Source organism: Bos mutus, chromosome 5 (genome assembly GCF_027580195.1).
Source record: "Bos mutus isolate GX-2022 chromosome 5, NWIPB_WYAK_1.1, whole genome shotgun sequence".
Lineage (NCBI taxonomy): Eukaryota > Metazoa > Chordata > Mammalia > Artiodactyla > Bovidae > Bos > Bos mutus.
The window spans coordinates 22,916,452-22,933,299 of NC_091621.1; the positions used below are offsets into that span (position 1 = coordinate 22,916,452).

Genomic DNA, 16,848 nt, shown 5'->3' on the forward strand with positions numbered 1-16,848 from the left:
AGATAGGCTATCCACTCCAGTATTTTGAGCTTCCTTGATGGCTTAGATGATAAAGACTCTACCTGCAATTTGGGAGACCTAGGTTGGGAAGATCCTCTGGAGGAGGACATGGCAACCCACTCCAGTATTCTTGCCTGGAGAATCCCCATGATCAGAGGAGCCTGGTGGGCTACAATCCACGGGGTCACAAAGAGTCTGACATGACTGAGCGACTAAGCACACACACACACATACGGACTATGGCAGGCCCTTTGTCCAATATGACTGGTGTCCCTATAAGAAGACATCCATGTGAAGACAGAGAAAATGCCAAGTGATGACTGGAGTCATGCAGCTATATGCCAAAAAATACCAGAGATTGCTAACAAAACATCAGATGTTGGAAGGCAAGAAAAGATTCTTCTATAGGTTTCAGAGGGAAGATAGCCCTGCCACCATCTTGATTTCAGACTTGTGGCCTTTAGAACTGAAAGACAGTGAATTTCTGTTGTTTTAAACAACCAGACTTGTGGTATTTTATAACAGCAACCCTTGGAAACTAATATAGTTACTGCCCAAAACAACACTTGAGCAAATGGAAGGCATCCTTATTGACCATTAAAAAAGATTTGGGTTTCCTAGGGTCAGAATTCTCTCCTGAAATGCAATGAATTGTGTGAGCAGGCATCCATCTGGGCCCATCCACATTGGCCCTGAGGGAATTGGGACTCAGAGAACCAGTACAAAAATGGGAATATTCTGGCTATTACTACTGCTGTAATTACCTCCTGTGTGCTGCCAGCACCCATGAAATTATGGCAGGGTAACTTGTAAAATATCAGACCCCTCACAGTTCTTAATACGAGGTATTACTAGAGGGTGTAAAGATCTCTGCTCACCAGAGGAACACTTAGATAACTGACTACATTAACCAAGTCACCATAAGCAGTACCTACTCAATTCATTGAAAGAGATATTTCAAGTAAAATGTTCAAATAAAATTTCTAGTATGTATGTCATTTGGTCATTAGACTCTTGGAGCTTTATGGTAATAGAAAGAACATACATACATACATACATACATATATATATAATATGCTGATAAGTATTTAATAGGGTGATCAATAAGACTTTTAAGAAAAAAACATTAGAACAAAATTCTGGGACTTCCTTGGTGGTCCGGGGGTTAGGACTCTGAGCTTCCACTGCAAGAGGCATGGGTTTGATCCCTGTTTGGGGAACTAAGATCCTATATGCTGAAAGGTGCAGCTGAAAAAAAAATTGTTTTTTAAATCCTAGAATAATATTCTATGGGAGAAACAGAATGGAATTCAGGGAGCAATATACTATTTCCAATTGTTACAAAGCTTATTAAGATGTTTTTAAATATAAAAAATGGTAGCTATTAAGTCTATTATAACAAGATTTCACATATACATTTAAAAGAACGAATATTTTTATTTCCAGTGTCAACATCTACAATGTATGATAAAGTGTATCACCTGAGACATTTAAATGTAATGATGATGATTTCAGATTAAAAAAAAAAAATCCATCAAGGAATCATGGTTTTACCAAAATTGGTAAAACAAGTTTGAAGACTATTCATTGCCTTCCTGTTGATAATCCCCTCAACTCTGGGCCTGCCTGGGTGGTTGGAGCCAGCTTCAATACCAGCCTCAATACCAGCACCAAGCAGGCCTCATATTTATCATGGTTGACTGCTATATGACCATCCTTAGCATGGTTAATATTTGTGTTAATTGCTCAGTCATGTCTGATTCTCTGTGACCCCACGGACTATAGCCCTCCAGGCTCCTCTGTCCATGGAATTCTCCAGGCAAGAATACTGGAGTGGGTAGCTATTCCCTTCTCCAGGCGAATCATCTTAACCCAGGGATTGAACCTGGGTCTCCTGAACTATAGGTGGATTCTTTACCATCTGAGCCACCAGGGAAGCCAGGCAGTTGATGTTTAATAGTTGTTAAATGAATATAAGTTAAATACCAGCAAAGAGTCATTCATATCCTCTGCTTTTGCTTTGGGGACCGACTGCTCTACTGATCTAGCCTGGAGTGACTGAAACCGGGATGGCTTTGGAGTTAAGGGGTGTCCTACATGGCCAGACCTTGACACACTAAAAATAAGTTTAGCTCTCATCTAGAAGTTTAATCAGCTGAGTCATTATAAATCTCATATCAAATGAGACATCAATTTTCAAATTTAAATGAATTGAGGAATTACTCTAGTTTCTAAGACCTGCCAAAGCTCCCAAGGGACAAAGTTAGCCAAAGTTCTCGTGACTATCTTCCTCTGTGAGATCAGTGTCAAGTGCCATCCTGCATGTTCCTGCTGTTGCTGCTGCACAGCCAAGCAGTTCTCTTTCAGAATGCACCTCAATACAGCTGCCCCTCGTGCCCCTCCCTGAGATCTACCATCAGGCAAACTCCTGCCCCCAGGTGCTGACATTAGGTTCTTGTTGTTTAGTCGTTAAGTTGTGTCCGACTCTTGTGACCCCACGGACTATAGCCCGTCAGGTTCCTTTCTTTATGGAACTCTCCAGGCAGGAATACTGGAGTAGGTTGCCATTTCCTTCTCCAGGGGATCTCCCTGATCCAAGGACAGAACCCGAGTCTCCTGCATTAGCAGGCAGAGTCTGACATTAGGTACAGGGCTACAGAAAGCAGAACACATTTGCATCTCTTCATTTCCTAACATGATATCTTACACATACCATATGGTTTTAAATTTAAAGTATCCTAGAAACAGATTATCAAAATCAGATTGAAAAAATATGCAGACAAGTCAAAAGATTTGCATTTAATGAAGCCTCATGGATCTACAAGATATCAAGAGAAGTCTCCCAAGGAAGAAGGACACAACAAGCATATTTCTTCTGACTCATTTCCTCTGGAGAAGCAGCTTAGAATTATTCAGGCAAAAGGCCATGAAATAATTGCATTGGAGAATTGCTAAACTCTATCTACAGGGCTTTCTTGGGAAGTCACATGGCATGTATTTTCTTTCTCACTTGGATGGGAAAAAAAAATTTATTTTCTTAAACTTACTTAAAAGAAAAACAAAAATCAGAAGTTAATGTGATGTTTTTATATAGACTAATTACAGAAAATAGACTGAGAATGATTTTCTACCTAATAATAAAAAATTACAGTAAAAATATGCTTGGAAAGATTTTAGTTCTGAGTAGCTTTTCTTGCCGAGTAATCCATTGGATATACACAGCACTGCTTGGCTATAGTTGGCTAAATGTCTTGTGTGCTCAAGAAGTGGTTGGGCTTTTTGTGGTCACCCCATTAGTGTCAATACTGAACTTTTCCCCTCTATGTACTCCTTTGCAACTGCCTGAAAGAAAAACTAGTTGTAAAAGCAATCAAAATAAATATTTTCAGATGCTGTTTTCCAAAATTGGGTCAGAGACCACTAGGGCACTGGCTCCCTGAAGCATGGGAAGAATTTCAGACGAGATTGGGCACGTTCAGGGTGGTTATGGCTGTAGTGGGAAGAATTTTAGTGGCTAAAGTAGAATTGCTGAGGAAGGTATTAGAAACTAGAGAGGGAGGAAAAAAGTAAAAGAGAGGAGTTAACAGTAATCAAGAGAGAAAAATCAACCATGAAGAAGAAATAAGGGAAGGTTGTAATATTTTATATGAAAGTGTCTATGGTAAGCGGAAAAAATGGCTGCTTTAACTCAGATTTGGGGTTAAAGCTAAGAGGCAAAAGGCAGAAATCCGTATAAATTCTTACACATTTCTTTACAAACTCCTCAATGTCTCTGGAAGACGCTGTACAACTCACTATTTTTAAAACTGACAAAAGAATAAAGCATTTATCTAGCTACCCCTTTATGAACTGTTCTTCAAGGTAACTAAATATTTGGAGGTGTAGTTCCTCTTTGCAGATTTGTCTAATAAACGAAATTGGAATGACATATTTAGAATCCAACAGTTTTGTAAGCTTTACTAATACAACCAATTTAGGCAATGCCAGGTATTAGCTGTCTAATAAAACACACAACGTGTGAGTGTGTGTGTGTGTGTGTGTGTGAGTGTGCGCGCGCATGCGCGCACGTGCTCAGTCACTTCAGTCATGTCGGATTCTTGGTGACCCTTTGAACCATAGCCTGCCAGGCTCCTCTGTCCATAAGATTCTCTGGGCAAGAATACTAGAATGGGTTGTCATGCCCTCCTCTAGAGGATCTTCCCCAACCAGGGATGGAAACCCTGTCTCTCATATCTCTTACATCTCCTGCATTGGTTCTTTACCACTAGTGCCAGGTGGGAAGCCCAAAATGCACAACACTTGCTACCAAAAAAAAAAGCAATTACTGAATCTGAATCATCTGATTCAGATTCAGAATCATATTGAATCAAACATCTTGATCTAACTTCCAACATGAAGAGAAAAGAAGAGAACAGAAAGCATGTTAAATAATGGTTTGAGGATACCATCAGCAAAACACTGACTGTGAAAACTTCACAGAAGAAATAAACTAAACATTTCAATCAAAAGGCAGAGACTGTCAGATACTGCTCTTCTAAATCATTATTCGCTAGTTCTCAGTACACACACTTTAAAAACAATGATACAAATAAGGCGATGGCACCCCACTCCAGTACTCTGGCCTGGAAAATCTCATGGGTGGAGGAGCCTGGTGGGCTGCAGTCCATGGGGTCGCTAAGAGTCGGACACGACTGAGCGACTTCACTTTCACTTTTCACTTTCATGCATTAGAGAAGGAAATGGCAATCCACTCCAGTATTCTTGCCTGGAGAATCCCAGGGATGGGGGAGCCTGGTGGGCTGCCGTCTATGGGGTTGCACAGAGTCGGACACGACTGAAGCGACTTAGCAGCAGCAGCAGCAGCAGCAAGAGGATTGAAAAAGACACATCATCCAAACAGGAAACACAAGCAAGCTGGAATGGTCATAAAAGTGAGGCAAAGGCTTTCCTGATGGCTCAGAGGTACAGAATCTGCCTACCAATGCAGGAGATGTGTTTGATCCTTGATCTGGGAATATCCCACGGGCTGTACAGCAACTAAGCCTGTATGCCACAACTATTAAGACCATGCTCTAGAGCCTGGGAGCCACAACTGCTAAAGCCTGGGAGTCCTAGAACCTGTGTTTCACAACAAGAGAAGCCAACGCAATGAGAAGCCCTTGCACTGAAACTAGAGAGTAGGTGCTGCTCGTCACAACTAGAGAAAGCTCATGCGACAACGAAGATCTAGCACAGTCAAAGGGACTATTTTTAATTTTTCTTAAAAAGAAAAAAGAGGCAAAATGGACTTCAAAGCAAGGAGTACTAATGGAAATAAAGTGGGAAGGTTTATAATGATAAAATGGTTGATATATGAGAAAGAAAAACTATAAATGTGTATGGGCACAATAAAATGATTTAAAAATGCAGAAAACTGACAAATATAAAGAAATCCACAGTCACAACTGGAGATTTTAATTCACCCTTCTCAATAATTGATAGAGCAACCAGACTAAGAAATATCAGTAAGAAAACAGAAATGAAATGATGCTTTCACCAATGATAAAAATTTGGGAAGAACCACAAAGATTCTAAGGGCTTCCCTGGTGGCTCAATTGGTAAAGAATCCACCTGCAATGTGGGAGACCTGGGTTCGATCCCTGGGTTGGGAAGATCCCCTGGAGAAGGGAAAGGCTACCCACTCCAGTATTCTGGCCTGGAGGATTCCATGGACTCTATAGTCCACGGGGTCACAAAGAGTCGGACACGACTGAGCGACTTTCACTTTCACTTCACAAAGATTCTAAAATAAGTAGAGCAGGTGGGTTGATTAGACATTTATCTGCCACCTCTTCTAAACTAGTTCTTTAAGTACCAAACTTAATGTCGAAGTACAGGTTTGTCACCAATCTGAAGAGAAAGATGAGAACAGCAAAGTTTAAAGAAACAGTGGTTCATCTTTTATTTTGACAGCATTCAAATTCAAGTAAGTTTGCAAAGCATTTTTACATGCGTGATCTCAGTTCATTCTTACACATCCTTTGGAAAAAGCAGACCATGTTTCCTTATTCCCATTTTACAGATAAGGAAGTCAAACTCAGAGGCCAACTTGCCAAAGAAAATTGCAAGTTGGCTGTTAGATCAAAGGGTGAACTTATTTGGACAATCACCTGAGTGACTCTACTGGGAGTGAGGTTGAAATAACAACTATTTTCTCTAGTATCTTCAAATGTACAGAGCAATTATAAACAGGATATTGGCTCCTGGGTTAAGAATTTAGCTTTACTGTCACACTCCCTAAGATGACACAATCAGACACACCAGGTTGGACCCAAAGAACAAAGTCATAATGTTCACCCTCTGTCCATACAGCGTTCTGAAATGAACACTCGTTGATGGGCTTGTTGGCAAACTTGATAAGTGTTCACTACACTTCTGATTACCCATAAACATTGATCAAGTTGTGGTTTAGAAACATATTTCAAAGCAAATGGTCTACAGAAAATGAGCATTTATTCTTCCCATTAGCAAAGCATGGGGCTTCCCTGATAGCTCTGTTTGGTAAAGAATCTGCCTTTAATGCAGGAGACCCCAGTTCAATTCCTAGGTCAGGAAGATCCCCTGGAGAAGGGATAGGCTACCATCTCCAGTTTTTTTGGGCTTTCCTTGTGGTTCAGCTGGTAAAGAGTCCGCCTGCAATGTGGGAGACCTGGGTTCGATCCCTAGGTTGGGAAGATCCCCTGGAGAAGAGAAAGGCTACCCACTCCAGTATTCTGGCCTGGAGAATGGGGTCACAAAAAGTCAGACACGACTAAGCAACTTTCACTTCACTTCACATTAGCAAAGAATAGACTTTATAGATCATTTCATTACTGATTTCAAAGGACAAATCTCAGGAGTAAAATGACTTTTTTTCCTAGCTTGAACCAAAATAGGTTTAAAAATAAATATACAATTCAAATATTTTCTAGGCGAGGACTCAGTATTTAAATATTGTATATATGTTGTATTTACACTCTCTGCCATGCTCCACTGAGGCCTATTTCTTTTAGGTAAACGGGACACCATATCATTAAGGCTAATGGTGGTTTCATCTAGGGGGAAAAAAAAATTCATGAACACCAAGGAATATTTTTCAGCTTCTTGGAAAAACACGGAAAGGAAGAAAAATTATTTGACTAATTAGCTCCAATTGTTTTCAATTTTTTATGTAAGTTAAATGTTGTGAAATCGGCCCAGATTTTTATTAAACCTTAGTGAATAAAATGCAGAAGTAAATCTCTACTTCCTATGTAAAGCAAACTGGCTTTTCACAAATCATATTTTTATTTTTTTAAAAAAGTTAAAACAAAAGAAAAACACATGTTCTCCACAGAAAACAGGCCAGTGGGCTCTTCTACCAGGGAGTCCAGTCTGAGATAGGCAGGCCTCCTACATGGATTCAAGAGACTCTCTGGTCTCGGCCAATGCTGCCAGCTTGCCTGCTGTGGCCACCCCGTAAAAAACCGTGACTCCGTGCAATCATGAGAAATGCTCTGATCATTATGATGCACACAAGCTTTGAAGGAACTATCAAATAGTAACAACTCAATTACTCTTTGTGGCTTATTTTTATTCTGAATCAATAACCTAGAAAGGGAAGGTCTCCACAGTCCATTATGGCTTCACTCATCTGTCTCCTTCCCCATGAACATCTACTGAAAGGAAGCGTTAAGGAAGCACGTGTTAAGATGTATCACTGCTTCTAAAAACAATGTGGAGGAGAGAGGAATGAAACCCAGGTTGAGATGTGCTTAACTGTAGGTGGATTACTCAACTACGAAGAGGTCTTTTGAATGCACAATAGATTTTTAGCAAGTAAAAGATATCAAGACCTCCATTTTGACTTTATAGAAGTAGGTTAAGTTGCATAAAAGTGGCTGAAAAATCAAGACTGCCTGCTTTTTCAGCCTAAAGATAACCAGGGAGGAGCCAAACATGAGCATGCATTTCAACAGAAAGGTGATAAACAGAGAGCCAAATCGCTCCTTTCCTGAAGAAGGAAGGAACGACCACTTAATGGCTTACACTGACTTTAAAACAGTGAAAAATTCAAACTTTGTAAGGGTAAAAACAAATGCAGCTAGATGTGCAGGTCATCCCCAAAGCAACCTTGGCTATTAAAGTTGCCCTGAGAATCTTCGGAATTGTTAAAAAAAAAAACAGATGCTATTGCTACCATTCTGAATCACTGTCAATTTCAAAAATTGATAGAACTTTCTCATCAAGACCCTAATTGTGGCATCAAAAATATTAATTTGCTGATCACAAAACTTAAAGTTTCATGTTAATTTGCTAATTCATGAGCTAGAAAATATTCCTTGATTTTAAAAAAGCTGTTTTACATAGAATCTCAGTTACTCATCCAGGAAGGAGGGGAGGAAAAGACAGGGCGTTTGAAATTACATTGGAATACAATGTTTGGGACAATATAAAACATCTGGAAAGAAGAATCAAAGGCCAATAAATATTAGTCTACATGAAATACAGGAAAATAGAAGAAAACGCCAAAAAAAAAATACCTTGCTGTACTGCAGAGACCAGCATCCATGACCACCTCCTAGACTACTCTTTGGATATGTAATTCAGATGGCCATAATTGCTTATAAAGGGCGCAATGCAATCAGGCAGGGTTTGTCCTGAATTTAGAAATGCAAGAAGCATGGGGTGGGGGAGGGGTGGGGAGGGGTGTGGAGTTGGGGTGGGGTGGAACCTCTAATCATAGACCACTGTAGATCGTTAGAGCAATTAAGAACACAACACCCAGTCTTGAATACCTTTCACACAAACCACCTGCTAACCTTTGGATCCAGGTTTTAGACTTGCAAAAACCTTGGGGTTCTTAAGGGCAAGTGAGATCTCACTAAGGAAAGAAATAAAGTGGGAGTCTCTCTCCGATTTCTTTGACTCAAAAATGACAACAATGGTAAAGTGAGGTTCTGGGCGGGTGAGGAAGTAGGTGCTCTGAACTTTGTCATCATAGAAGTGGACCACTTTCTCCAAGCTGTTCAGGTCGGACGTGCGGTCCGTCATGATCATGATGACATTGGGCCAGTGCATGACAGGCCGGTCGCTGGGCAAAGACACCACAGCCGGATACTGATCCACTCCCTTGGGGGCCTCTCTGTAGGAATGGGGGTGGTGATAGCCGTGACCCTGAAAGCTCTCAGAACCTCGGTTGTCGAAGATTAAGGACACGTTGGCAGCGTCGTATTTCCTGATGAAGCTGGAAATCTTTCCAAAGAGGTCAGGGCTGGCTTTTGCAGTCAGCGCTTTCATTTCTGAAGCAGTCGTTTGTCGGCTCAGCGCCTCGTGAAAGTAGAAGCTAAATTTGGCAAGAAGCATGTTTTTGAGTTTCATCAGCCAAAGGAAAAGGTGTGGGGGCTGAACGGCCTTCTGAGACTGCCCTCCAAACAGATGTTTCTTGGTCTCCCGTTGCTTTTCAAAGATCTGGCCCCAAGTCTGCAGCTTGGTGTGAGCGCTGTGCAAGTTCACCAGGGACGGGAGGAACTTCCACTCGGAGACCTGGGCCTGGGCCTTCAGGAGGTGACTCAGGACGTCGACCTCCAGCTGGAAACTGCTCTCCAGAGGACTGAGGATGGGGTGGTGAAATCTAAAGTGGGAAGGGAAATGAACACGTTAAGTGGAAATGTGACCCCACGGTGACACTTTCTATCCTCAAAAAAAAAAAAACAAACCCCAATGTGGTCAGACAAACAATATTATGTTTGAGGGCAGGGAAGGGAAAGACAGAAAGATTCCATGTTGATTTATTTAAACAATCGTTCTGACAACTTCACCATCTCAGGATTATATCAGTGTTATAATCTCCCATGGGAAGAGCCTGATGTTACAAAAAGAAATTGAGAATAGCCGCTACTTTCTTTTCAAATAAAGAGAAACTGAATTAGCTGTAAGTCTTTCTCAGCTTTTGTTTGTTTCATTTTGTTTGTTTGTTTTGGGGCATGCTGCACAGATTGTGGGATTTTAATTCCCTGATCAGGGTTGAACTCGGGCAGTGAAAGCACTGAGTCTTAAACACTGGACTGCCAGGTAATTTCTGTTATAAGTCTCTCTGAAGTTTATTTATTCCAGGAATTGTATGACAAAACACGACATTCTATTTCAGGCTTAGATCCTAAAGAGGCAAAGAAAAGGTCACTGAAATATCTCTTAAATGTGCACATAACACATATCACCTTATTTAATGTTCACAGTAACTCCAAAAGGATTATAAAACCTATTTTGCAGATGGGAGTAGAGACGATAAACCAATATCTGAAACATAGTATGTAATCAATAAATGTGTATTAAAGGAATAGGACACTTACCAGAAAGCCCTTATTCAATCCTAGTTCCCAAATTCCCTTCATAATTTAATCACAGTTACAAACAAAATGGTGCCTGAATTTTAAAAAATTTTATACTTCAATCACTTTCCATTTATCTCAGGATAAAATCTAAAATCCTTAACAAAGGCTTACAAGGCCTTTTAATAACCTGTGCAAGTTCACCTTCCTTGAACTTAAAGACCCTCCTCAGTTTGATCCACATTCCCATTCTCCTCAGTTTCCCCAGAAATTACATAACTAGAAATGAGGCGATATCACAAAGAAAGTTAATACTGTGATTTCATTCCTTTTTGTCCTAGACAAAATGTTTTTTAAAAATTTTAGCCATGATCTACAGTAAGAAATACAGTTTATGCTGTGACTTAGTACTGTGACTATACTATACTTTATACATATACCTATAGATAAATTTCATATTTATACTTACTATGGGACTTCCCTGGTAGCTCAGACGGTAAAGCATCTGCCTACAATGCGGGAGATCCAGGTTCGATCCCTGGGTAGGGAAGATCTCCTGGAGAAGGAAATGGCAACCCACTCCAGTACTCTTGCCTGGAAAATCCCATGGACCGAGGAGCCTGGTAGGCTACAGTCCATGGGGTTGCAAAGAGTTGGACATGACTGAGCTACTTCACTTCACTTCATTTCACACTTACTATGCACAATGTACTCTTGATATTTATTATACATACATATTTGTAATTAGGTTGCTGCTGCTGCTAAGTCACTTCAGTCATGTCCGACTCTGTGTGACCCCATAGACAGCAGCCCACCAGGTTCCCCCATCCCTGGGATTCTCCAGGCAAGAACACTGGAGTGGGTTGCCATTTCCTTCTCCAATGCATGAAAGTGAAAAGTGAAAGGGAAGTCTCTCAGTTGTGTCCGCCTCTTAGCGACCCCATGGACTGCAGCCTACCAGGCTCCTCCGTCCATGGGATTTTCCAGGCAAGAGTACTGGAGTGGGGTGCCATTGGTTACTACTCACTAAATTGGCTTAAAGCTCAACATTCAGAAAACGAAGATCATGGCATCTGGTCCCATCATTTCATGGCAAATAGATGGGGAAACAGTGGAAACAGTGTCAGACTTTATTTTGGGGGGCTCCAAAATCACTGCAGATGGTGATTGCAGCCATGAAATTAAAAGACACTTACTCCTTGGAAGGAAAGTTATGACCAATCTAGATAGCATATTCAAAAGCAGAGACATTACTTTACCAACAAAGGTCCATCTAGTCAAGGCTATGGTTTTTCCAGTGGTCATGTATGGATGTGAGAGCTGGACTGTGAAGAAAGCTGAGCATGGAAGAATTGATGCTTCGGAGCTGTGGTGGTGGAGAAGACTCTTGAGAGTCCCTTGGACTGCAAGGAGATCCAACCAGTCCATTCTAAAGGAGATCAGCCCTGGGATTTCTTTGGAAGGAATGATGCTAAAGCTGAAACTCCAGTACTTTGGCCACCTCATGGAAAGAGTTGACTCATTGGAAAAAACTCTGATGCTGGGAGGGATTGAGGGCAGGAGGAGAAGAGGATGACAGAGAATGAGATGGCTGGATGGCATCACTGACTTGATAGACAAGAGTTTGGGTGAACTCCGGGAGTTGGTGATGGACAGGGAGGCCCGGCGTGCTGCGATTCATGGGGTCGCAAAGAGTCGGACACGACTGAGCGACTGAACTGAACTGAACTCACTAAATTAATTTGATGACTCCAGTATGCTCCAGTCACCATGGGAAATGATTTACAGGCTTGACCCTATGTAATTTAATTGCTACACTTCCAGTAGTCAAGTACGGATGTGAGAGTCGGATCATAAAGAAGGCTGAGTGCCAAAGAATTGCAGTGCTGGAGAAGACGCTTGAGAGTCCCATGGACTGCAAGATCAAACCAGTCAATCCTAAAGGAAATCATCCCTAGTATTCATTGGAAGGACTGATGATGAAGCTGAAGCTTGAATACTTTGCCACCTGATATGAAGAGCCAACTCACTGGAGAAGATCCTGATGCTGGGAAGGATTGAGGGCAGGAAGAGAAGGGGACGACAGAGGATGAGATGGCTGGATGGCATCACTGACTCAATGGACATGAATTTGAGTAAATTCAAATACTGGAAGACAGAGGAGCCTGGCGTGCTGCAGTCCATGGGGTTGCAAAGAGTCGGACGTGACTTAGTGACTGAACAACAGCAACAACATACTGTCAAAGAGACAGAAGATTCATACACACCTGTTTTGGCCCTGGTTGAAGAGGACAATTTTGGTTATCAATTAAACAATTCGGAAAAAAATCATCACAAACATATCTAGAGTTTTTAAAACCCTAAAAAAATGAGATGATTACGAGATCCCAAACTAGGTTGAATATTATAAGATAGAAACTGATTATCATGTGATAAATAGGATGCAGTTATTCACATAACAATAATACATTGTTTTTTGTATTACTGGCATTTTATAATCAACATCCTCTAGGAAAGGGAAGCTAAAACATGGATGGAGGGTGTAGTCTAATAAGGCACTGAAAGAATCAGAAGGATAAATTCAGTTTGGTCGCTCAGTCATGTGCAACTCTTTGAGACCCCATGGACTGCAGCACGCCAGGCCTCCCTGTCCATTACCAACTCCCAAAGTTTACTCAAGCTCATGTCCATTGAGTCAGTGATGCCATCCAGCCATCTGATCCTCTGTTGTCCCCTCCTCCTCCCACCTTCAATCTTTCCCAGCATCAGGGTCTTTTCCAATGAGTCAGTTCTTTGCATCAGGCGGCCAAAGTACTGGAGTTTCAGCTTCAGCATCAGTCCTTCCAATGAATATTCAGGACTGATTTCCTCTAGGATGGACTAGTTGGATCTCCTCGCAGTCCAAGGAACTCTCAAGAGTCTTCTCCAACACCACAGTTCAAAAGCATCACTTCTTCGGTGCTCAGCTTTCTTTACAGTCCAACTCTCACATCCATACATGACCACTGGAAAATAAACTGGATCTCAAATCCTCTAGCTCAGGGACTTCCCTGGTGGTCCAGTGGCTACAACTCCGTGCTCCCAATGCAGAAGCGGTCCAATCCCTAGTCAGGAAACTAGACCCCACACACGCCAACTAAGAGTTCACGTGCCGCAATGAAAGACCTGGTGCAGAAAAATAAATAAAAGTGTCTTTTAAAAATCCTCTGGCTCAAGTACTCAATTAACTAATGTGGACTCTTGAAACATTACATGCTTTGAAATAAACATTAGGAAAGTCTAACACACACAGACACACACACATACACTATAGCATGTCTCAAAATCTTTGCATTCTAGGAAATGCTCCTACCACCTTAGCCTTTAGGCAACTTGACACTTAACAAGCCTTAAGCATCACAATATTCTGTAATCATGGGTATCAAGAAAAATCTGCCAAGGAACTATGAACACAGTAAGACTGTTAATAATGGGAAAATGGTATCATTCTATCACAAGTAACAGTACTCAAAGTGATTTTTCTGCTTCCAATTGGAAATCATTTATATCCAATATTCTCCTTGAAAGCAAATGAATTCTCTGTACCAACCTTTAGAATTCCATACAAGCTCTTCCATAAACATATTAAAAGTGTTTAAATGTTCAATGTTGATTAGGATGAATGTGAATGGCAAAGCTACTTTTCATCTTTTCAAGAAGAGCTAAAAATTTATATTGATGTTATTCTGCCAAGACTTTGAGATTAGCATTACGTTGTATCATCTTCCCATTCCTGCTCTGTGCCTTATACCTATTCACATCTCAGGCCATGGGGTGGGTGGTGGTGGTGGTCTGTTAAATCGTAATCCAAAAACACACACCTCAGCTACGGCAGCAAGTTTGAAAGAGTCTGAATACAGAATACACTGACAACTATTTGCAGAGAACATCTGCTCCAAAAAAAAAAAACAAAAGAGAAGACAGAAAAAGAGAGAGAGAACTCAAGCATGCACTGCTTCCTTCACAGATCCCCATCAAGCAGCTCCTTCCAAAAGAAGTATGGAGGTCCACGCATGTGAGAAGTCAGAAGTCTGATGAAAAATAAAGCTGTAGCACAATGTGAATATAGGATATGTCACAGAACTGTACACCTAAAAATGATTAAAGTAATAAATTTTATGTTACGTAAATTTCACCACATTAAAAAAATCTATAATCCCACTTAAAACAACTATTTTACTAGTTTTTAGATATAAACACATTGACGAAATGAAGATGAATTAGCCAAAGGTTTGCCCTACAAGACTTAACCTGGTGGAAGGAGGCGTTTATAATGGGTACAGGTAGGAAGTAACATATCTCTTAGGATGGGTACAGATCAAGTTACTGTTTAGAAAAAGGAACAATTCGTTTTGGTTGAAAGGTTGTGCAGGCCATGGAGGAGACAAGTTTAAATTGACCCACAAAGCTCAAAGAACTGGTAGGAGTTAGCCATGTGAAGATAAGGGCTTAAATTTCAGGTCCCAAATTCCTAACTACGCCAACTCCACCCCTTTGCTGTGTGATTTTGCAGCCCTCCCACCAGAGGTGGCACACTTTCCCACCCTGGACCATGGACTGGTTATGTGATTTGCTTTAGCCAAAGGGATGTTAACAGATCTGATGCAGGCAAAAGCTTAACATGAGCTTGACTGGGCTTGTTCTTTTGCACTTGGGGCCTCACCACTAGGTAGCTGCTTCCTCTCTAACCTTGGGCTCAGAATGAACACACATGTAGCTGACTAAGCCCACAGCTCACAACAAAAAGCCAAGCCCACTGAGAGCAGTGTGTTCAGCACCGCTACCCAGCTGAGTCCAGCCTACATCAAACAACTCCCAGTAGACCTGTCTGCCTGAAAGTGTGACTTTGGGGATGCTCTGTTACACAGAATGACTGTGGCAACAGCTGATACAAGATAGAACTCTATGGCATCCTGGTATATTGACTATTTTAAGCTGAATGAATTTGACCAATGACATGTGCAGGAAGGAGTTTCTGGCCCTCTCCTGAAGCAGGTAATAAAACCCTCAAGTAAGAGGGCCCCTCCTTGTACCCTGAGGAAAGGAACATTCTTATCTCCAAAGACAAAAGGTCACAGAGAGAAATCTGAGCTAACAGGCCTTGCTGTTTGACCCAGTTCAGGAAACTTGGCTCATACCACTTTTTCCCACAACTCCCACTCATCATCAAATCTAGCATAAAGACACAGGTTTAACAACTTATTTGGGTCTTCATTTCATTAAGAAGACTCCAGGCCACATTGTTGTTTGGTTGCTAAGTCCTGTCTGACTCTTTGCGACCCCATGGACTGTAGCCCACCAGGCTCCTCTGTCCATTTCCCCAGGCAAGAATACTGGAATGGGTTGCCATTTCCTTCTCCAGGGGATCTTCCTGACCCAGGGATTGAACCAGTGTCTCCTGCATTGGCAGGTGGATTCTTTACATCTGAGCCATGAGGGAAGCCCCCAGGCCACATTAAAACTATATTAAATACATTTGTATGCTTTTCTATTGTTAATCTGTCTTTTGCTAAAGGGTCCCCAGCTAGAAAAAGGGTAAAGGGAAGAGGCAGTATTTCCTCTGATACAAATTCAAGCACATTCTAAGCGAACTAAGTAACAGGAACTAAGGTAGGAAATAGCAAATACTTATGGGGAATGCATTAGATTGTGGACTGTTGGTTTTTTTAGGGGGGGCTTCTGCTTAAAATCTTGTTTTCTCTTTGAAGCTGCTTTCCTTTCACTCAGAGTTTGAATGCAATTTAAAGCATTTGATGGGTCTTAGATAATTTGAGAAGTTGGGTTGGGGCAAGATCACAGGAAAGCCTCGAGTCTTCACTGTTAAGATCTAGGCATGTCAATTAACGAGAATAGAATGTGTCCCACATAAATCGCACTGTTGTTGGTTTTGCTTATGAAATTTTCAGTGGGCAATAGTTAACCTTACTGAACTACACACATGCAACCAACTGTTTCATTAACAGTGTTATCATTACAAATTTTTTGAAGGAAAAAGGGCATCAGTTCAGTTCAGTTCAGTCGCTCAGTCGTGTCCGACTCTTTGTGACCCCATGAATCGCAGCACGCCAGGCCTCCCTGTCCATCACCAACTCCCAGAGTTCACTCAGACTCACGTCCATCGAGTCAGTGATGCCATCCAGCCGTCTCATCCTCTGTTGTCCCCTTCTCCTCCTGCCCCCAATCCCTCCCAGCATCAGAGTCTTTTCCAATGAGTCAACTCTTCACATGAGGTGGCCAAAGTACTGGAGTTTCAGCTTTAGCATCAGTCCTTCCAATGAACACCCAGGACTGATCTCCTTTAGAATGGACTGGTTGGATCTCCTTGCAGTCCAAGGGACTCTCAAGAGTCTTCTCCAACACCACAGTTCAAAAGCATCAATTCTTCGGCGCTCAGCTTTCTTCACATAAAGCCTAATAAATCAAATCACAGTTCTGCCTATGGTGAGAATTCTGTTATTTGAAGCATTCAGATTAAAAAACA

At 41.4% G+C, this 16,848-nt stretch overlaps 1 protein-coding gene and 1 non-coding gene across 2 annotated transcripts in view; one reads left to right on the forward strand and one right to left on the reverse strand.

The window, feature by feature from the left end:
- Nucleotides 1-1,435: 1,435 nt before the first annotated feature.
- The window catches only part of KICS2 (KICSTOR subunit 2), a 34,114-nt gene continuing 18,701 nt past the window's right edge, over nt 1,436-16,848 (reverse strand). Inside the window, exon 3 of the mRNA XM_005902532.3 lies at nt 1,436-9,631. Within this exon, the coding sequence (XP_005902594.2) occupies nt 8,815-9,631 (817 nt within the window). The 3' untranslated portion in view covers nt 1,436-8,814. The remainder of the gene's footprint in view (nt 9,632-16,848) is intronic.
- Nucleotides 10,807-10,878, forward strand: TRNAC-ACA (transfer RNA cysteine (anticodon ACA)). The gene has a single exon. It is a non-coding gene; the product is annotated as a tRNA-Cys (tRNA).